This window comes from Aristolochia californica, unplaced genomic scaffold, assembly GCF_029961685.1.
Source record: "Aristolochia californica isolate CCGP_79_NKW_82.1479 unplaced genomic scaffold, dmAriCali1.0.hap1 SCAF_2, whole genome shotgun sequence".
Lineage (NCBI taxonomy): Eukaryota > Viridiplantae > Streptophyta > Magnoliopsida > Piperales > Aristolochiaceae > Aristolochia > Aristolochia californica.
In genome coordinates, this window is record NW_027181881.1 from 40,172,931 (window position 1) to 40,196,192 (window position 23,262).

The 23,262-nt window shown below is 40.4% G+C and overlaps 1 protein-coding gene across 4 annotated transcripts in view; it reads left to right on the top strand.

Annotated features, from left to right (window-relative positions):
* The window catches only part of LOC137955274 (protein SWEETIE), a 109,847-nt gene extending 89,756 nt beyond the window's left edge, over nt 1-20,091 (top strand). For 2 of the 4 annotated variants that reach the window (XM_068802135.1, XM_068802138.1), the window contains 14 exons: nt 2,917-2,973; nt 3,066-3,152; nt 3,236-3,364; nt 3,522-3,725; nt 3,807-4,253; nt 13,224-13,289; nt 15,348-15,445; nt 17,174-17,270; nt 17,450-17,585; nt 17,659-17,951; nt 18,034-18,180; nt 18,261-18,425; nt 18,514-18,639; nt 18,847-20,091. In XM_068802135.1, the coding sequence (XP_068658236.1) occupies nt 2,917-2,973; nt 3,066-3,152; nt 3,236-3,364; nt 3,522-3,725; nt 3,807-4,253; nt 13,224-13,289; nt 15,348-15,445; nt 17,174-17,270; nt 17,450-17,585; nt 17,659-17,951; nt 18,034-18,180; nt 18,261-18,425; nt 18,514-18,639; nt 18,847-19,749 (2,955 nt within the window). In that variant the 3' untranslated portion in view covers nt 19,750-20,091. The remainder of the gene's footprint in view (nt 1-2,916; nt 2,974-3,065; nt 3,153-3,235; nt 3,365-3,521; nt 3,726-3,806; nt 4,254-13,223; nt 13,290-15,347; nt 15,446-17,173; nt 17,271-17,449; nt 17,586-17,658; nt 17,952-18,033; nt 18,181-18,260; nt 18,426-18,513; nt 18,640-18,846) is intronic. The other 2 variants (XM_068802137.1, XM_068802136.1) reach the window with 2 other exon arrangements.
* The last annotated feature ends 3,171 nt before the right edge of the window (nt 20,092-23,262 follow it).

Consider the following 23,262-nt stretch of genomic DNA (forward strand, 5'->3'; position numbering starts at 1 on the left):
TGGGTATTTTAAGGGAACCAGGGGAATCAGACAGGGAAACTCACTCTCCCCCTTGCTCTTCAATGTGGTAGTAAAATATTTATCCTCCTTGATCTACTCAGCCAGAACATGGAATGACTCCTCCCCACGATAGATTGCACAACCTTGATATTCCGATTCTTCAGTTTGCAGATGATACTATTTGCTTTGGGGTTAGTACTATGGATTGGATCAGAAAACTACGTGTTGTCTTGAGATTATTGAATAGCTTCCGGTCATAACATAAACTGGGGAAAAACCACTCTTCTTGGCTACCATATTGATCCAGCTGGGCTTCGGGATATGGCGGACTACTTGGGATGCTCTGTGGGAAATATGCCAGCTACATATCTTGGGCTCCCACTTTTGGATTCTCGGCCTTCAGTGTCACTATGGTCCCTCCTCATTGAAAAATTTGAAAAGAGGCTAGCCACTAGGAGGTGTAAACTCTTATCTACAGCGGGGCATCTCACTCTCTTCAAGTCTTGTCTGGCTGGGCTGCCAAATTATGTGTTATCATTCATGCAATGTCCGGCCTCCGTTAGCTCCAAAATTGATGTCATCCATCCGCAATTTCTCTAGAGAGGTTTAAAAGACATATTCAGATACCATTTGGTTAGTTGGAAGGATATTTGCATGCCTCATAATAGGGGAGGATTGGGCATCTGGCCTACAAGAGAAATGAACAAAACTCTTATGCTCAAATGGATTTGGAATTTCAACAACAAGCATAACAGTTTATGGAGGTATATGGTGAAATTCTACCTTCAATTTTCGGGTGCCTGGTGGAGAGAGGGTGGTACCGCTCGCCTCCTATCCCTAATATGGAAATCAATTTTCAAGCTCCTTTCAGTTTTCAGAGATGCTACCTCGTTTCACACGGGCTATAGAAGGATCCTTCTCTTTTGGTCGGATGAATGGTGTGGCCCTCGATCCCTTTCGGAGGACTTCCCGGGGTTGCATAGGGTGGCTAACGATTTCTCTTGCTCTGTGGTTGATTCATGGAGTGATCAGTCGTGAAGTCTCGCGTTCCGCCGGGGATTAAATGATGAGGAATCATTGGCTTTTTGCTCTCTCTTTACCAGACTCAACAGAACTATTATCCGGGAGCATTCAGTTGACATGCTAATTAGGAAGCCCAGCAATAATGGCCGATTCACCGTTACTTCTGCCTACTCTCATATCAGAAAGCAAGATTACAGTATTCATGAGCACAAGGCGAATCTGGCTTGGAAACTCTCAGCGTCAAATAAAATCAAATTTTTTCATGTGGTCGGCCATCAGAGAATAGATACCTACTTCGGACAACATTCATAGAAGAGGCTTCACCGCCCCCGATCTTTCTTGTCCCCTTTGCAGTGAGTGCGAAGAGACGGTCTAACATGTCCTCTTACACTGTGGATTTTTGTGGCAAGTTTGGATGAAGATTTTTCAGAAAATTGGGGTCCAAGTAGGGCTACATCAGGACCTCTTTGACACCTTTGAGATGGTTCGAGGGATATATGAGAGTCAAGAGGATGGTAGGAGAAAGATAATCGACAAAAATGGGTAAGTGAGGTATTTTCCTGATATTGTTGATCAATAATAGCAACTCAAAAAGTGATGCAAAAATTTTTGCTTAAATTCGGGTTTTTCAATGCCAATATATCCTTAAATATATATCAGATTTATATGAAATTTTCTCCTTCTAAAACTAGACTTAAATACCTTTCATCGAAGTATAACTTCTCTTCATAAAATATACTTCTTTTAAGATAAATAATCTGATAGATTTCGATCTCTGTAATCTGGTTGAACAAAGTACTCTTTCTCCTTTTGTTAGCATAAACATTGACTCTTCCAAGATCAATATCTCCATATAAAAAACTTTGATCGAGAATTGGTTAAATAGGTAAAAAAATAAACTTCCAGATCTTTCTTTTGATATATAATTCTCTATATAAAGTCTCGTTCTTGATAACATAAAATAGCTTGGAAGTTGAAGCTTTCTACTACTACTCGAACCTCTCTTGCAATCTGACCTCTACTACTTAAAATATCGATTTTTTTTTGTGAAAAACTCTGATTGTAGAAATTCGTTTTGCGTTGGAAAGTAGACTCGGATATCTTTCCGTCAATATATAATATGCAATATGAAACGCTCAGTATAGAGGTGAAAACGCAAAACAAATAACGGGACAAGGACTGAAAAGGAAAAAAAAGATACCAACCTAAACGGCTAGAGATAACTAATCAGAAAAGGATCACATTATCTTTGTGGGTTGACCGAGTTAACTCATAGAACCTACTCTAATACCATGTTGAATTTACAAAAAAGAGAAAAACTTCATTAACTTGATGTAATTAGAGTACATGAACCTCTATTTATAATAGAGGAAAGTAGTAGACTCCAATTATAATTAAACTACCCTTGTCCCAATTACACTCAAACTTTAACACTTAAAGATAAGTCCTAGCATAATTAAGTAACTTAACATACATAGAAGACTAACATAACTAAAACACCTTCAATCTGAAACTCTTCTGTGAGACCTCCTTCCATAATAATTTTGGCTCTGTAAGACTTCTTATTGTGAGAGTCATGTAAGACTTCCATATTTGCTCTTCAAAAACTACAATTGTTGTTCCTTAGCATCTTACAGAGATGTCCTCAGGATGTTTATAAGAGGGTTATGGCCAAATACTTCAACTTCCCAGATCACTCCAGTGCTGTGATCATACTAACCATCTTGTGGTTAGGCTTTAATAATTTCATGAGATATTGTTGCCAATGGGATCTGGGGAAGTTCACTAATAATTCTAAATCTCCAAATGACAAGTACAAAACTTTAGATGTTAGAGGAAACTAGTGGTTGTATGCAGTCATTTGGGATCATATGTTCTATGCTACATTTGCAGTTTGAAAAGGTTCCAGACCCGGAGCTTCCAGGACGCCTTCTGATGGAACAATATCAGGTCTGCCCAAACTTGTTAAATTTCTTTTTATAGATTAATCTTCTTTTTTTATAGGAATATGTATTGATTGATGCTATTACAAATGGAATCAGGCCCAACTTGTTTCTGCTGTTCGAACTGCATTAAATTCATCATCTAGTCCTCTTCTTTTGGAGGCAGGTCTGCTGCTTGCTACAAAGGTCAGGTGTACTAATCTTGTGAGTTTGTAAGTTATTAAAATTTGATGAAACATTGATTGATATCCAAGTTCTTTGAAATTTAGGTTTTGACTAGCACCATCACTCGAGGGGATCGTGTTGCTCTTCACCGCTTATTTATGTTAATTTCTCAGCAGTTGAGTGACTTTAAGGACCTATGCTATCCGTCTTTTGCTGAATGGGTTGCATGCAGGGTGAGACTTATGATTCTTTAAGTTAGAATGTTGTTAAAATGAAAATTAAATATTAGACAATGATTCTTTTTACCTGCCTGTCTTTGCTAATATTTTTTATGTATCATGTCTCTAGATTTTTATCATCCTAAAGCTGTTTAACATTCTTGTGCAATAGATTAAAGTAAGACTAGTTGCAGCCCATGCCTCTGTCAAACTTTATACGTATATGTTCTTTAAGGAGCAGCAAGAGGAGCTTCGAGATGAGTATATTTCCTTGGTACCTCTTTTTTCAAAAACATCAAGCATCTTGGGGAATTACTGGATCCAAATTCTCAAAGATTACTGTTATATTTGCTTCAGAATTCAATCCAAGAGCAATGTAAGTTTGACTTTTTGAAGCGTTTTTGTTTTGATTCTTTTATATGGTTCCTTGATTGTGGTTGTTTCCTTCTATTTACAGCATAATCTGTTCCTTGATGGACTTGAGTCACCACTAGTTTTGTCAAAAGTTAAACCATGTTTGGATGAGTTGTGGCCCGTAATTCTGCAAGCAGTTACACTGGATGCAGTTCCTGGGAATTTTGAAATAGATGGATCTTTGGGATCATGTGCAGATGATTTGTCCCAAAGAATCTTCATATCTGGATGCAGCATGGTCCAGCTTGAGCTGAAAGAGTTTTATTTCCTTTGGGGATATTTGATGCTTAGTCTATTTCAGCTGTCGGTACTTGGTAAACATGTGATAAGACTTGCCAAGAGTAGATGTGATGGAGCTTCAATGGTTGGAGAACCAAAAGGTTTGGGTTTGGAAATGTATGAAGCACCCTTTAAGGCATTGCAGTCTCTGTGCCAAGAAAGATTTTTTGGTGAATTTCTTTCTGTGGACCTTTGCCAAGAACTCCTCCAGGTGAATACTGTCCCTTGACTACTTATATTGCAATTTGTAATTGTTATAGATTCCCTGTTCTAGTTATTTGTTGAACTTAGTCATTGTCTGATTATTAAGTATGTTTTTGTATCGTTTCTTTTGGTCTTTTCTACTAGCATCTGAGCTATTGTCTCAAAAAAATTACTTATTTTATTTTGTTATCTTTCCCTTCCTATGCCTCCCCCACCAAAGATCCTGCCAGCATGTTGTTCATTATTTTCGTCAAGATAGGAAAGAATTTCTAGACCACTATTATAATCTTGGAGCACTAATTCCTAAACATTCAACCAAACCTTCAACTAAGGCAATAGACATTAACTCAGAAGGATTTGTTTTTGTTACCTGATTTCAAAAAGGCAGTCAAATGCTACACTAGAAAGGGAAATTTGACGAAATTTTGATCAGACTAGTGGACGGGCCCGTGCAGTATCAGCCCCCTATCTCAGACTAGTGGACTGATTCTGGAGGATGGAACTTAAATCTCCGGAGAGCGCTTTTGGACTCGGAGGCTCTAGTGGCATCCAACCTCATTACTTGTCTATCCTCTGTAAGCCCTTGGAATGTGCCTGGTACACTCATATGGACACCTTGCACCCAAGGTACTTTTTCCACTTCCTCTGCTTATAATTTCTTGAGCTGCCCCAACCCCCCACAAACCAATCATCGCATGGACCTTGCTTGCCCCTCCTCGTGCAAAAAATTTTATTTGGAGCGCATGTCGGAACAAAATCCTCTCATCTGATTCTTTAATCCGACGAGGAACCCCTGCCCAGGACCCCTTATGCCCTTCTACCAAACTTCTCTCAAAACAGCCACCCATGTCCTCTTAATTTGCAATTTTGCGCACATTGTGTGGACTAGCCTCCTTAACAAAATCGGTTTCTAATACTACCCCTCTCAAAATCTTACATCCACAATCCTCTTTGTTACTAATACTAGTCTCCCAAAGCTCAGGAAATTAATTATCTCTTGCTGCGTTGGTCATATCATTTGGGCGTTATGGAAGGAAAGAAACAACCGAAAATTCAATTTAAAATCTATCCCTAGTGATATACTGATAGAAAATATTGTTGGCCAAGTTTCCACATGGATCCTTATGCGTAAGGAATTTTGAAATTTAAATGGCTCCAACATTCGTGGGAACTGGTGGCTAGCTGGCATGTCTTTAATATTGTGGATTTGATCGAGCGTGCTGGTACCGAAGCAAATGGTGTCATCAGCACATTGAAGTAGAGAAATACCAAAGCAACTCTGGTTAGAGACGATGACGAGCCAGCCGGTAGAGTAAAACATAGAAGATAGGTACTCTGCAATGATATTGAAGAGCAGCGGGGAGAGGGGATCTCCTTGCTGAATGCCACGAGAACCATGAAAAGCCGCAGACTATGCCATTGAGAAGCAGAGAGTAAGAGGCCAAAGAGATACAACTGCAGATCCAAAATTTCCATCTATCTCCAAAGCCCATGCACTGAAGAATATCATCCAAAAGGGACCAGCTCACACGGTTGAAGGCCTTTTCAAGGTCAAGCTTGAGGACAAACCATGGGAGGCCCAACTTGACGAAGTGATCAATAATCTCGTGAGTTGCCATGGCGGAGTCGAGGATGTTGTAACCACGGATAAAAGCACTTTGACCGTGGTGGATGATGGTGGGAAGAACAACCTTAAGACAATGAGCCAAGACACGAGCAATGATCTTGTACAGGCTAGAGACAAGATTGATCGGTCTGAAATCATGGGGGCGCTCAACATTAGCTTTCTTGGGGCACCAGAGCAATGAGGGTGGCACCAATGCTATTAAAAGTGATGCCACGATCATAAAAGTTTCAGACCATGGAGATAACGTCTGTTCTCAAGGGAGGCCAACAAGCTCTGTAGGATTCTCCATTGTACCCATTGGGGTCCGGGGCCTTATCCCGCGGGAGGCCCAAAACCGCATCTTCAACTTCCAAATCCGAGAAAGGTAATTCAATAAAGGCCGCCAAGGTAGGAAAGATTGAGGCAAAGCGAAGAGTGGACAGACATGGGCGGTGGTGGCAGTCTTCCCTATAAAGATCTGTGGAAAAACTAAGAAGAGCATCACTAATAGAGACCCTATCCAAGGTAATTTCATTGCCAATAGACAAAAAAGTGACTCGGTTAGTCCTTCGACGAGCTGAGGCGATATCATGAAAGAACTTTGTGTTGGCATCGCCTTCGGCCAGCTACGTAAAGCGGGTGTGTTGCTTGAATTGTACCCATTCAATGTGAACAATAGATTGAAGATTATTTTAAAGAGATGTGATTAGAGAATTCAGCATAAGTAAGGCACCTTTGCTCCTCAATCAGGTCAAGGCCAGCAATCCGAGACTGGAGCAAGGACTTGTGAGAAGTGGCAGAGACGCGATGTTCCGATGACCAAGATTTGAGTTTGTCCTTAAGGCGCTTTAGCTTGCGAGGGAAGGACCAATCATCATAATTGGGGTCCCCAATAGCCCCCCACCACAATGTAATATAACCAGCAAAGTGCTTATCTATTAGCCATGTGTTGTCAAACCGAAAGGGAACATGGCCCCATTTGTCAAGTTTGGTATCAATCTGAATGGGCCAATGATCTGAGCCAGTACAGCTTAAAACAGCCCCCCACATGCTGTCAGAGACCCAGGGGGAGTTGGGTCCGGGGGGGAGGTGGGTGGGGTGTTGTGGTGTTGGAGGGACCAATTGCTGGAGGCTTGAGACAAAGGGGAGTCATGGGGTTGATTATGTAGGAGTGGGGAGGCAGTTGAGGGATGTAATGAAGAGGGGGTATCAAGTTTGGCAAGCAGGTGGGAGAAGAAAGGGCCAAGTGGCAGAGGCAGTGAGAGGTTCTGATTTCGCAGTGAGGCCAGGTGGGGGACAGCAGAGGGGTCAAGGTGGTAGGGGGAGTTTTGCAGATGTAGGTTAGGGTTTGAATTTGAAAGGAGGGTAGGTAGCCGTAGACAGAGTGGCAGGAGGCTGCCAGGGGCGCCAAGGTGACAGGGGCGTGGGGGTGTTTGCGGGCAGGTCGGATGGCTCGCTGGGTTGGCTGGGCTGTGACAGGTGGTGAATAAGGGTGGGTTTCATCGCTATTGCTGCCGCTGGTGGAGGTAACAGTGTTGACCACGAGGCCTCCGAACGAGATGCCAAGCCAAAAGGAGGATTGGCCGACGTCGAGCCTCAAGAATGACGTCCCAGATTCGACGTTGTTGGGGTTGATGAAGAGTCGGGCATGGTCAAGCCTCCGGAGATCGGCAATGCAGTTATCAAGTCTGATGAGAGTACTGAAATGGCTGTCAACAAGGTTGAAGATACTCTCGCCCCATAGTTCAGGCGGAAGATCTGCAATTTTGATCCATTGACGGAGGCATTGTCGATGCAAGGTTGGGTTCTAGTCCCAGCTAAAGAAATGGGAGCAGAGATAGGGAGCCGAGCCGCCATCCAGCGATCCCCGAGTGAGTGGAAGGTGACTATCCACTCACCCGGACAAAGGTAAGAGGACTGCGAGCTGTAGTCAAGGCATAGTTGATGGGAGAACTAGTTAAAGATGGTCAGGCTGTCGGCGGGTGAGGTGCTCGAAGTAACCAAGGCTACACATTGCAATCGATCGAGGCCAAAATGAAGCAGGTATGGGTGGGCCGAGACGGTTGGGTGGTCCTAGTCCAAAGGGTGGCTGTTTGGGTTTTACAGGGGTGAGGTAGGGGACTGCAGAGGGCGGTTTCAGGGTTGTCAGATTGGGTAACAGTGGGGGTAGTTAGTTACAAAGGTGGGGGATTGGGTGCAAGCTGACGACAAAGACGGGAGGATATGCCGAAGGCATTTGATGAATTGGGTCCAGCCGAAGGTGGTATTTGTACCCTCTAGGATGGTAACATGGGCCGTGGTGATTCGGTCTTTGTACTGGACGATGCAGCAGTCGGCAGTTCCTCTCCGGTGGACAGTGAGGAAGCTGAAATGGCAGGGTCCAAACCAGTGCTCCTTGGTTCTCTGTGGGGAGTCGTGGCCAACAGCAGTAGCTTATGTGAACTGGGAGATGAAAGAGGTGCAAGCAGCAACCAGGATGGTGATGAAGGCAGGGTGAGCCCTAGTCCTTGCCGTCACCCGAATGCAGGGAGTGTCGCTAGGAGCCACTCGTGCAATTGTCAATGAGGTTGGAGCATACACAAAGCGGAATAGACCAGTGGGGGGTGTCATAGAGCCGCGGGGATGCTGGTGTTGATGTTGTCAGCGGTGGAGAGTGGTCCAGTTGGTTTCACCGTCGACGTCGTTGTCTTTGGTCCTCAGAACATTGCGCGGAATGCCAAGCCTGGAAGTCCTCTTTGCATCTTCAGCAATGCGATGGTGAGGTGAGATCGGAGTGTAGACTGGCCGTTGGTCGGCGGCAGCAATGATCACTGGCTCTCACTGGGAAGGAGAGCCCGCTAGGGCTGTCGGGCTTCTTCTCCGAGAGCAACAACGAGGGTGTCTACGATGTCTATCACGATCAGGTGGAGTTTCCAATCAGGGACAACGATCACCCCTCATGCTCATGCTTCGCTCGTCTCTCTCTCTAGTCGCTCAACTCCCTCTCACTCGTTGCCCATCTCTCTCGTGCCGCTCGACTCGCTCGTCACGCGTTGCTCATCTCTTGGCTTCCTATCAGAACTTTCTGCATGGCCATGTGTTCTTTCTATTCACTCCTATAGCCTCAATATGCGGCCTAACTTACTCTATACGAAAATTAGGTTAGTCAATCTCCCATTTATGAAGAAATGAGTCAAATGGAAAAGAAACTCACTCTTGAGTGTAATGGGGAATCTTTTACACGAAAATGAGATGTTTACATCATGTTTACAGAATCTATTTATAGGCAAAATAGAGATAATCTGGCCTTATCCCTTTATCAAACCCTAACCTATGAGATTTTGTCACCTAAGCAAGGCAAATCTCTAATTTATTCAAATTTGGATGTGGTCGTATCACACATGTCTAAATGGTAGACGCCTAAAAGATACCAAGTGGCAGCCTTCTCTTTGTCATATAGCTATCGGCCAATAGAGAATTCATCAAAGACAGAATCTAGGGTGTCAAAGTGAGCATCATCCCAGATTATAAGAATACCTCCATAGATCCATTGCATCAAGTGTAACCCATTTTGGTTGTTTCAAGTACTAAATGTCATGCACAAGAATTTCCTCACGTGTTGGATTTTGGTGTTTTGAAGGATGATCAGATGAGCCTTTTGATTTTGTGGTAGAAAATATGTCCAGGGGTATTATGTTCATTTCACTATTTTGGTACAATTATTTCTATATATAATCTTGTTCTATGCATTGAGTTATTTATACGGTTTAATTTTCATGTATATAGGATACATAGTTTGGGAGATATAAGGAGAAGAAGCATTATTTTGTAAGTAGGGGTATTTTTGTAAATTTTTAAAACCCTATTGATTAAATAGAGTTGGGGGCTGTGCCTGATCCCCGACGAACTCTCTTTTTGGAGCTTTCTCAACTTTCTCTTCTCACTTCTCTCTTCTCCCAACTCCAAAAACCCTAATTTTTACAGAGAGTTTTGCTGATGGCAGCTCGTGTGTGAGATCCAACTCCTCTAATGTCCAGGAGATACAAATCATTTAGATTTATATCCTTTGTCAACTCCTTTGTTTCCATGATTTGGTCCAACAACGGAAGTTTTCTTTCTATGTGCCATCATTTTCTCAGCTACCTCCATCATCCTTTTCCAGGTTTCTTTGTCATATTTTTCTCTCCAAAGTTGTTTGCCTCAATATCTTCATTAATCAAATCAAAGAGGCTAAGTAGGCATATTGGGGTTGGAGGAGCTATGGTTCGACAAGGTCCGAGGAGTGTCAACTTTGAAGGCTGTCCAAGCTCATCAGCAGCTGGTTGTGAGGAACATTGCTCAAAAGCTGTTGTGTGGTCAATCAAGATGGGTGCAGGGGGAGAGGTTTGGGATTTATATGCGATGAGCTGTTGAGGTATGCATGAAGGGGTAATGGCAGTCTGCAGTGGTGGGGAGATTCCAGCAAGGATAGAGGGCACAGTTAGGGTTTTTTGTGATAATTTTTTGTGATGGGGGAGGTGTGACATGGTGGGGTTGGTTGAATGCCAGGTTTTAACTGGGGCCAAGTGGGTCTGAGGGAAGTACTTTGGTGCATGGAATTGGGATTAAGCGGATGACCAAATGGTGGAGGTGATGGTAGTCTCAGTGGGCAAGGCAGAAGGTGGCAGGTGGTGTTTGGTCAAAGCTGAAAGGGAGTGTGAGGTTGAAGATTTGGATAAGAGCGGGGTTCAAAGTTGAATTCAAATTCAAAAGGAGAGGAGGAGAAATAGCTGGCAGCAAAGGTGCCTCACTATGGATTTTGATGGCCTCCAAGTCTACCGGAACTAGTGCAACTCGGACATGACATGGTATCTTCTTCCTCCTTTCCTCCCCTTGCCAATTTTCCTTTTGCCTTTCCTTCCTCCTTGTTTAAGTTGAACAGTAGTAACGAACATCAATGAGCCAACATCAAGGTTAATATGGGTCAAGTTCGGCATTTAAACTCTTGGAACAATCCAGATCCTGGCGAAATTCAACATCTTTATCGGTTTAGTTTCAGCAGCAATGTCATCTAACTTTCTGGAGTCTTCAACAATCAACTGGAACGTTTCATCTTGCCAGACCTCAGGTGGAAGGTCAAAATATTTTAATCAGGATGAGAAAGGGCCATTTGGGATTGTTCTGGTCCATAGTTCAATTGAGGTGATTGGTTTAGTAGTGGATTGGAGATCTAGAGAGAGAACTTGGTCAAGGTCTTCTTGGCATGCTAGCTAACCAACCATCTGTGGATTGTAGGAAGGAGGATGGTAAGTAGCTAAGTTGCCAAATAATACGGAGCCGTTCAGCAAGTTCATTTGTAAAATTCTGTCCCAGTCATTATCAAGGACGGTAAAGCATCTCATTTGTAAAATCCTTGCCCTATCTGTGGTGTTTGCGAGGAGTTTGTTCAGTATATTCTTCTTCACTGCGGGTTCTCATGGCAAGTATGGATGGCGATTTTCCAGAAAATCGGTATTCAAGTGGGCCTTCATCAAGACCTTTTTGGCACCTTCCAAAATTGGCAAGCTGCTTCTCTCTGCATGCCTTGCCTATATTTCGTGGAATCTTTGGCTGGAGCGAAACAATCAGAGGTTTAACCTCCAATTCAACAACCTGGAAAGCACTATCTCTTGTGCAATGGGAATGATCTCCAATTGGTTGCACACCAGGATGGAATTTGCCCCTCAAGCGAGAATATCCCTTTACTGGAATTGGAGTTTTTTGGCTCATATGGCGGGTCCTCAAAAGGTGCCGGTCATGGCTGAATGGAAATCTCCCCTAGCGACTGTAAAGTTAAATTTTGATGGAAGTGCTTTGTGGTGCCCAGGACCAGCCGGTGCGGGTGGAGTCTTCAGAAATCATAGAGGAGAGACTATTCTTTCATATATGGGACCAGTTGGTATTGTAGATTCCAACACCACGGACGTGACTGCCCTTCTCCATGGGTTGGGAATTTTTCAAGGACCATCTTCACGAAAAGCTAATGATTGAAGGGGATTCTAAAGTTTTCTTTAGTTGGTGCTCCAGCACAGCCTCCCCCCCATGGCAACATTGACCCACCATTTCTTCCATAGTAGACATTGTATATTCTATTTCTTATACATGGAATCACATTCCTAGGTCAGCCAATTCCTTGGCTGATATGCTAGCTAAATTTGGAACATCCCAGAAATCTCTCATTGTTTGGGACGGTTCCCCTCCCCTGGAATTTTACTCTTTTGAGCCTTTAATATAATCTAACACTATTTCAAAAATAAATAAATAAATAAATAAATCCTTTCCCAATCAGCAATGACAGAGACAGAAAGAGAAATGACTTCATTCAGTGGCAAGGATGCAGTCTGGAATGAGAAAGAGCGGGAAGGGGATTAATGGTAGTGGACGAAGATGTGTATGTATGTGCATGTGTGTGAGGGGATTAGGGGAGGGGGGTGTAGGTGCTGTTGGGTGGGCAAGGTTGGTGATTTGGAAAGCTAGGTTTTGGATCGAAGGGTGGGAAGGAGGGTTTGGAGAGCGTGAGTAACATGAAACCAGTTGAAGCTGTTATTTGGAGTAGGGAAGTTTTCTTGCAGGAATCTATTGGCCTCAAAATTTCACAATCTTAAACTCCAATTTACTGCTCCTTTGAAAGTCCGTGGAACTGATCTGTGTCCTTTACTCACAGATCGTGAGAGATCAAGTATGAATTGAAGGACACAGATCATGAGAGATCAGGTATGAATCGGTGGGCTTGATGGTGTTCTTTAGTTGCTTGATGAAATCCTCCAAGATACTGAGAGGAAAGACTTTGGATCCCATCCTTGTTGAGAACTTGAAGCTGGCTTCTGACTTGAATGACCATTCATAAATCTTTAGAAGAGATGATCTGCATCTGAAAAGTCTCGATCTCAAGTTTCTTTATTCTTTCTCTGAAATCTCTGTCCTGCTTACAACTGTGCACCAGTCACTGCCTCCATCCTTGCCCTTCAATTTGTGACCATCCGCGATATCCTCTTAGAGATGCATCCAATCTTCTGCTCCATGCTTCTTTTCTCTCGATCGCTCAATCCCTCTGAACTCTTGCATCATCCCTCTCTCAGTCACTCACCTTCCTTTGCTCCCTCTCTGGTGCTCTTGCTCTCACTGCTCTCATTTAATGATCTTCCTGCTCTGTAAAAATGTCTTATTTTGTTGTTATTAGCAGATGAAACATGGTCAAAATTTTGATACTTGAAAGCACAAAGGTGGTGTTAAATGAATTAATATCAACTCCTTGTACAAAGCAACTACTGCTAGACACTATTATTTACTGTTGTGGCACAGTTCAACTATTTGCTTGCACAATAAAAATGTGACTAATTGAATGCAGATATTCATTACTTTTTGTGGATGCAGGTTATTCTATACCTTGATAGCATGATATCTGCACGGAACAACTGCCATGTAGCCTTGTTGTCCCAGGTAAATTTCATCATCTCTTGGATCTAATGAAACCTTCTCAAATCCAAGAATCATACTTTGGAGGTACCATGAATTTGGTTGTAACTTAGAGGAAGCTCATTATGACACTATAATTTTCTAGTTGTCCTATGAAAAAAAGTATTTATAAGGCCTTTTTGTTTCTAATGTTGGCTACAGACAGATGAGACCCCTTTCCTCAGTGAGACTTGAGCTCAAGATCTCACACTAGAAAACTCCCCAAGTGACCACTGAGCCTAAGGCTCAATTCAGTTTATTGCACCTCAATTATGATCTCAACTGCTTTCTTAGTCGATTTGTTCTGTGGAACCTTGTTGGTGGATAAAAAGTCTTGACCATTTTCTTGTTGGAGATGTGCTTTACGTCTCAAGCTAGTTCTTTGAGAGTGGAAAGCATTCCTACATTGATTTGGGCTTGAAAATGATCCACTGTTAATTAGTTAGAAAAGATCTCTTTACTTTGGCCTGTCATTTTTGGAAGAAAATACCCCTCTTCATCATGGGCTCAGAGTGAATCCAAGCCTGCTTCTTTCTGTTTAATTGCCTGTCTAAGCATGCTCACTACATATCGGAGCAGGTTATTTGTTTAGGCCTGGATGGGATAGGGTATATTGATAGATACACGTTTCCACTGTTTTGTGGCTTTCATGTACTCCGTATCTTGGGCTACTTGTTTGAGAGCGAGAGAAGTTGTGGGAGAAAATCCAACCTTTTTTATGGTATGGAATGAATCAAAGTCTTGCTCAAAGAGTAAGAACTCTACAGGACCTTGCTCCTTGAATTACTCAAAGAAAGGGGAGCAAGGCCATGTTATTGAGTTCTTACTTTTTCATGTCTACATTCTGCTAAATCCAATTATAGGGATGAGCCAAATCCAGAATATGAACCATAACTGCAGGTACTAATTAAACCTGTGGAGAGATAGTGGCATTATTGTAATTTATTTAATTTGATGACATTCGGTATCACTAAGGAGCATTTCTATAGATTTTCTTAAAAGTGACCTTTTCACTATGTAATTGTGAGGGTATTTTGGTCTTTATCAAGTGTATGTTGTACTTTGTGTCAAACGCCTAGCCAATACAACCCAAAAGACTGGTCTGTTAGGTGCGGAAAGCACAACACTTATCCAAAGACCAACGGTGGACTGAACCACCGCCAACTCTGACACCCACCGTTCCCGTTCCCTATTGCTTCCGCCGGGATTTGAACGTGGAACGTGGTGCTCAGCTTTGATATCATGTCAAACGCCTAGCCAATGCAACCCAAAAAACCGGTCTGTTCAGTGCGGAAAGCCAAGTACCTAACCGATCAGTGGTGGACGGAACCACCTAGGTCTTACACCCACCATTCCCATTCCCTATTGCTTCACCCGGGATTGGAACACGGAACGTGGTGCCCAGCTCTGATACCATGTCAAATGCCTAGCCAATACAACCCAAAAGACCGGTCTGTTAAGTGCGGAAAGCCAAGTACCTAACCCATCAGTGGTAGACTGAACCACCTAGCTCTGACACTTTGGGTATGTGTTTTTGCCCTATTTGAAATCTGTTAATAAGAGTTACCTAGCAACTTCTCAATTTTCTTCTTTTCCACTTCTTCAAAACCAATAACTAGAACGGAACGTGGCGCCCAGCTCTGATACCATGTCAAACGCCTAGCCAATACAACCCAAAAGACCGGTCTGTTAAGTGCGGAAAGCCAAGTACCTAACCCATCAGTGGTAGACTGAACCACCTAGCTCTGACACTTTGGGTATGTGTTTTTGCCCTATTTGAAGTCTGTTAATAAGAGTTACCTGGCAACTTCTCAATTTTCTTCTTTTCCACTTCTTCAAAACCAATCACTAGAATACAGATCTTCTACTAGTGAATTAGGAAGAAGCCTGAAACCCCATCCACCCCCTCCCCCCACCACTGAAAAGCTAAAGTTATCCTCCACCCTCTCACCCTCACTTTCAAGCACTTACAGGATCTGTTTTGTAATATTACTTTTGATATTAAGTTTTGCATACTCGAGGACTAATATGTATCTGATTCAGATTGTACAGGCTTGCCCACTCAATTTCTTTGAACTGGAAGATTTTACTTTTTTGGCAATGGAACTCTGTCTAACCTATCTTTATAGAACTTTTCAAAGGTATTTTGTCTGCTTCTGCATCTCTTTTCCATGTCTGCTTACTATTAAGGCTGTAAACATTAAAGGTGTGTTTTTGTACTATTTATTTCACAATTACCTTATGTTACTAGTAAGTATGAGAGTAAATGTGTTAGATGAGATGTTTAAAAGCTTACCTGTAATATAGTGTTAAAGGTCAGGGGTATCCTAGGACCCTAGAATCTGTCAACTTAGTCAGAGTCGCAACCTCTCGTGAACCAGCCATAATCACATCCAATAAAAAAAATTACAGCACCAGCAAAAATTAACAAAAACAGCCCCCCAGAAGCACAAGAGAATCACCTGCTCACAAAGAGAAAACTTGATCTGCGCAGATACTATTGTGCCCAACACACATTCATAAAGTAAGGTTTTAGTAAATACTGAATCCTAACAACTCAATAGAGCCTAAATATTGTCGATTACTTCAATCAGCAAGCAATCTGCAATTCCAGCACTTAAACATGTCTGCACAGGCACTTCTAGACACCAGGACAGATGATGGAGGAACAGATCTACTGTACAACTTACTTCAGTTGATCATCCAACCTTACAAAGGATCACAACATGCATACTAACTGCTTTATGAAGCAGCAGAAGCCATTAACCCATGAGTTGTGGCACAAACAAAGGAAAAACACTGACCTTTAAGACCATTCAGCAGAATAGGACTGAAAGAAAGAATCGGGTGAGAGATCAAACACTTGGGAGAAAGCAACAACTTGAAATCCCTCCTTTGTGGATCAAAGCACTAATACCATATATAATCATAAACTTGAAAGAACTGAAGAGAGGGAAAAAAGAAGAAGGGAAGGAATATGGAGGAGACACGTGCATGAGTGCAGCCTGCATCTTAAGGGGAAAAAATTGACCCGCTAACCTCTTTTATAAACCAACTTAAAGAATCTTTCATGAATGGGTCTAAAATAGCCCCGACTCCTGCATACCTCATAACTTGATAATTACAACTCAGACTTTAAGTAAAAAAGGTACTAAAGTGAATCTAATTGACTCATAAGGAGATCTAGTCAATGAGGGGGTAACACATACATACTAAAATGACCAATATGCCCCTAGATACATAATTCTGGTCACCAGGGCTCTATTTTCTATGTTCTTATCTATTATATATATATATATATATATATATAGAGAGAGAGAGAGAGAGAGAGGGCCGACGATCAAATACGAAAAGCCATTTGGTGTGAAACATGTGAAACGTCTATCTCAGCCGTCTGATCATGATCGGACAGCTGAGATAGACGTTTCACATGTTTTGCACCAAATGGGATCAAACGGCTGAGGTAATCGTTTTGCATGTTTCACACCAAATGGCTTTCATATTGGATCAGCCTTATATATATATTAGCCTTGAAGTGGAGTAGTGGACCTTCATTCCAAAGTCTAATTAGAGTAAAAACTTCAAAATGAGTGGAAAGACATTAGAAGAGTGATGAATACGAGAAGACGGAAGAGAGAAAAAAAGAGAGTTTTGAGAGGACAGAGACTCAAGAATAGCTCTACTCAAGCCCTCTCTAACTTATTTATAGTCTGACCTAATGTTTCAGATTACATAAATACCCTTTCATAACTAAAAGTGAGGTTAACAATGGAGCTCAATAGATATTGTGGCAACTTAAATTACACTTTTGCTTCTATTCTTTAACAGAAATTTAATGCTTTACGGGTTTCTTCACTTTTATATTGCAGCAGTAACAAAAAATCCCAGGAGGATGAGAATTTCAAAAATGTAATTTCTACATTATTTGTTACAGCTGAGATCATCATAAATCGGCTGAATCGTAAGGTATGTAGATGATGGTAATTGTACATGTGTGTCTAACTTTCTTCCAAGTACTTGCAAATATAATCAATTTCAGACCCAAGAAACCATCTTTTTTAGCTTTTCTCACCCTTAATTACTACTGCCTGAAATGTAGGTTTATCTTCAACACTTTGAATAACGTTCTATCTTTTGATATGCAGAAACAAGGGCAGTTAATACTGGCACTTCTGTCAACTAGTTTCGAGTGTTTAAAATGTGCTTATACTGAGTCATGTTTATCATCTGTTACTGCATTTCTCCATAGCATTACTGTGAGATTAAGGCAACCATTCGAAGGTACACTTTCTATTTTGGGAATAAGGTAACAGTGTTACCAAATAAACAAGTTCTTATGAATGTTCTGTGGCAGATGAAGATGCTCGTGACAAGCTGAAAGTCCTGTCGGCTTGGCAAGCCGAGATTCTTTATTTGTGCCACGAGTGCACTAAGAGCATCCATATGGTTGAAGGCAGTAGAAACAACAGCAAACTGCTCCTGCTAAAACTCAGTTTTTGCATGGAACAAGCTATCTCCATTGTCCGTCTAGCTTATGAAAATCAACAGTGCAGAAGGGATGAACAAGATAATAGTTCGTTCTACTTTACTTTGTGCAGAAATGCCACAAGATGCTTTCAGATTGCACTTGGTGACTCCAATATACAGGTTGGTGAAGTTCAATCTAAAGAAGTATAGATGAAGTGAACACAACCTCCTAATCTTCAACTCTTCATCTCCTTGTGAGCAGGTGCAGGCGGTTGCCTTGTATGTGTTGAAAAGCATTGTCCAAAAGGAACTCAGAGAAGTTTCACGGAAGGAGATGCACCTCTTTGTATTGTTTCTAGCCGGGGAGCTTCTTGGAGATATCTTTGTCCTGATTCAAAATTTATTGAAGGTATTTTGAGTTGGTAACTGTAGTAATTGAATGTTTTAATCTATTTAATTGTTGTTGCCTAAAATAATTTTCCATGGCAGAAGACTATCACCAAAGAATCTATAGCAATAATAAATGAATGCTTGAGACTGTTAGTTTACCTTCAGACTCTGTCACTGTCAACTGAATATGTAAGAGGTATTATAACTCTCCTTCTGGAAGCCATTACTGTGGTGGTTTCAGCAGCCACTGAAGGCCACAGTCAGGTGCGTGCCTTTTCTATTTGCAGTTTTATTTTTGTTATAAGTACACCTTTTTCAGCATTGATTTTCTTATATACTTCGATTTTTTCAGGTATTTGTTGAGCTAAAGACTAATGCAATTAGAGTGGTGTCTCACCTTGCTCAGATTCCTTCATCTGCAGTTCAATTTAAAGAAGTTCTCTTGGCAATGCCAACAGCTCAGAGGCAGCACCTTCAGGTGGTGATCTGGCATTATTGACTAAAGCAATTCTATTAATTTACACACTAAATGGCTTGGTCGAAAAAATTGACACGCCTTCTTGACAATTAAAACAGATTTTTTTTTTTTTTTTCTGTTGCCTGTTCTTTTCCTACCTAAACACTTATTTTGTTACAAATTCTTTTAGACCTTCATAATTATAGTTTCCTGTCTAACCTGTATCAGGAAATACTTAGACCTTCTGTTAATCATAATCAGAATGCAATTCCGAATGTCTCTCCAATCACTAAATTTTCGGTACAATTAGAACAATCTCCTCCACTGTCAGAGCCTATGATGGTCAATGCTAAAGAGGAATCCGAGGAAGAAGATGATTGGGATACATTTCAGTCCTCTTCGGCAGCCGAGCCTTCAATTAATATGCTGGATGGAAGAATTGAAGCTGAGTCCTCTTCCATTGGTAATTCCTCCATCTTGGGAAATGGGTCAGAGGCACAAAAGGATTTTCAGTTCTCAGAGAATAAGTATCCAAACGATGAAGAAAGATTTTTTGATTCTGATAAAGATGATTCCCAGAATAATCTTGAAAATGAAATGAAGGAAAAAACAGCAGAAGTCTCTCTTCCTCAATTTGTTGAGGGTGTTGGAGACTTAGAAGAAAATAGGTCACAGGGAGAAAATGATTTTCAGGAGTTCTCAGAGAATCCCCATTTGGGAAATGAACAAAGTAATTCTCCCAGCAAAGAATTATCTGTTCTTCCGGATGTTTCAGAAATGAGAAGGGATGGCAATAGAACTGGATCCACAGAACTCTTCAACTCTCAACCTTCTGAGGATGACATTCTAGGGCAAACAGAAAAAGGAAATGCAGAGAGGAAGGCATCAGAGGATGATGAGAAAACAGTAGATGCTGCCAAAGGGAGGAATGATGAACACAATCATGACCAGAACCACGAGGAAGCAATTGCAATGAAAAATGATGAGTGTTTCAGAGAAATTTCTGACATAAAGAGTCAGGAGGATTTGCAAGAAGGGAAGAACTCTTTTCATATCGAGGAAATGGATGAGGAAAGTGTGGAAAGCAAGGATGCTAAGAGTTGTAGAGAAACAATCAGTGAGACCTTGTAGATATGAATTTACATACATCTGCCAGATAAAGTGGAAGAAGTTGTAACATCCTACACGCGTTGGCCAACTCAAGTGGAAAAAGATGTCACAAACGTCAGAGTAAGCTCTAATGCAATAGAATTGTAAAGGAAAGCCAGACTTTTTGTAGAGAGGACGTACATGTATAGTTTATCATTATATGAAAATTGTTGAGTCAAACATATGTATTGAAATTGCATACAAACTTTCTTTACGCTCCCCGGAAAATGTATAGAGATGAGTATCTATACACATCTCTTGAAGAATCAATATGCCTTTTGTTATCTAGTCGAACTGAAATAGATATTTCGCCCCTCTTTTGCACTTGCACAGGCTTAGGACCTTTGTTCAAATGTTCTAGGACTTATTTCTAATGAAAGAAGATAATTTGTTTTTTTGTGACACCTGTTTTAATGTTTTCTTGATCATTGTTTCATAAATATGAGAGAAATGGAGAGAGTGATACTTTCCCTCATAAGGTTGGTTTGCATGAGGACTGACATTGCCCTCCCTCTTCAAACTTCACAAAATAAAAATAATTTTATATCCAAAATATGCTAAGTTGTAAAGAGCACTTTGATTATGAGTATACTGAGCTTTTACTAGAAATAAGAGAGGGAACATTAGGGTTTTACAAACTTTCATATTATTAAAGATTAAACTATTAAATTATCATGTGATATTTTCAGGTAATCGGGCACAAAAAACCATTATCCTTATATATTCCATGTAATAAGCAGTAAAGAAGTAAAGTGACCCAAATCTCCATTATCCTTAGGCACTTACATGAATTATTATGGGCATTTTGCATAGTTGTAGAAATGGCTGCAATAGAACTAGAAAAGTTAACAATAAGGAGAGGTTTTCTAAGAGACTTGCTAAGAGGCTTAGGTACTTAAATGATTTATACAAGCAATTTATATATATATAAGTAAAGGAATCATTGTGCACACCATGTTTATATGAACAAGGAATTTTAAAAAAAAATATTTTTTATCACTATGTACATCAGTTGCCCCCATTGCCCTCCTAGCAATCTCAATCCCTGACGCTCCTCCACCCACAACCCAACCCTCACTGAGGGTTCGGGAGATGGGACTTTTAGGCAGTGAAGCACACTTGTAGGACTTGAGGCTTGATAATTTTATAACTTTTGGATTAAGGTCACAAGATCCTTCCTCCCATGCAATCCCAAGGAAACCATAAGCAATTGACCACAAGTGCTACTGTTAACTATGTGTGTTCAGCAAAGCCAAAGAATTTTTAAATCTAGTTAACTAAGTCCGATGTACTCGACCATATGCTATACTAAATTCAATATGTCTTACATCCATGCCCGAAAGTATGACATTTTGAATTTAGTATAGCATATGGTCGACGACATTGGATGTAAGCAATTGACTACATCCAAATGTTGTAAATAACCTACCATCATGTTCAATAGTAAAAATAGGATTTAATGCAAAATATTTCAGAATTTTTGAACTTAAGACTTGACCTATTTTTTAAAATGACAACAAGTCATTTTCTGGCCATGCCAGCGAGGGTTTTAATATTGTAGAGATTTCTATCTAAACCAAAAGTCATTTCATTTAGTTCAAAACTTTTGCTATAATGATTTACAAGCTTAGACACATGATTTTGAGAATTTGTGCCTATTAAAACTCTAGAACCTTGAAGAACTTAATAGGTAGTTGTGTGAGATGAAAAACCAAAGAGAAGGAGCTCCCCTTTTCCAAATTACGGCTTGCTCATACTTCCTTGCTATTTATAATGAGTGAGATTATACGATAATAATAATAATAATGCTGATAGGCATACTAGAAACTAACAAGAAGTGAAACTAAAGAGAAGCTAAGTATAAAATTATTACAACACTATCTTTTACACTCTCCTTCAAATAGGTGCAAAAACTTAAAAAACACGAAGTTTGGAACATTAGTGTTAGAGTGGTCCTGTTGCAACTACCTTTGTTAAGATATTTGAAGATTGGCTATTGGAAGGGATGTAATTCATGTTAATAGTTCTAGCTCTAAGCTTGTACTAAATAAAACAACACTGGAACTGTAGCATTGTGAATGACTGTTTCATTATCACAATGGAGTTGCATATGAGTTTCTGTACAAAAACCAAAACTGTGAGTAAAGACTTTAGCTACAACATTTTAATAAAAGCATATGTCATACCTCTATATTCTACTTTTATACTTGATCTTGCCACCAACGATTGTGCAAATGCAAATTGCAGCATTAACATGTCCACGATTCTTGTGCCTCAACCAAAATTGAATCCAAAAACCTCAATATCAACATGTCCATGATTCTTATACATGTCCACTTGATATGCAATCTACAATCTACAAAAACTAGAAGTGCATTTGCAATCAAGAGAGCTTGCCCAATTTGCATCGACAAGCCCTTCAATATTAATGTGTCCATGATTCTTATACGACAATATGTATTCTAGATTCTTATTTAAATACCATTAATATCCTTTCAAGTGCATTCCAAATGAGAAAGTTAAAGTTGATGAATAAATTGGCTAACGACACTCACAACAAAAAGAAATATCTGGTCTAGTCACAATAAAAAGAAATATCTAGTCTAGTGACTTTCAAATAAATTAACATATCCACCAGTTTTTGGAACTTCCCAACTTCTACCTTATTACCAGATCTTGTACACAATTTCATATTCAAGTCCGTCGAAGTATCAAGTGGCCTATACCCAAATCATTTTAGTCTCTTCAAGTAAATCTAACACATACTTCCATTGGAGATAAAAAAAAAAAATACCATCTTGGATTGTAATACTTCAATGCCAAGAAAATATTTCAACAAACTAAGATATTTTGTTTGAAAAAGTTTAGACAACTCATTTACCTTATGAATACTACTCTTATCCCTCTTATTGGAAAAAATATTGATTGACAAAAACAGCCATAAGAACTACATCATTACTAGTTTGCTTAACAAATACAATGTGATCCATTTCATATCTCTTAAACCTAAAGCCATGTTGAAATCATCAAACCATATTGTTAAAAGACACCCATGGTGTTGGGGTGGCATGGCTAGTAAATAAGAAGAAGTTTCATAGAGATAGGATAGAATTGTAATTATGCAAGCCAATATATCTCCTCTGATATCTTTTTTTCTTCTGAAGCATGTAGACCTAAAGGCATTGTACTCATTATAAACACTCTCCTACAACTATAAATATAGCATCAGGGCATGGAGTAGAGCATCTAAGTCTCTTCCTCTTAGCTCGAATTCATCTTTACACCTCTCTCTTTTCCTCTTTCTCACCCTTGGTTTTTTCTCTCCTCTCTCCCAAGAGTTAAGAGTTTTTCTCTTCTCTCTCTTTCCCTATCGATCTCTTGTGTTTATGTGTTAGGCCTAGAAAAAACATGGTATCAAAGTTGGTAAATATCTAATTGGAAAAGGAAAAGAAGATGGAAAAGATAGGGAGGAATAAGTAGATGAAAAAGAAAAGA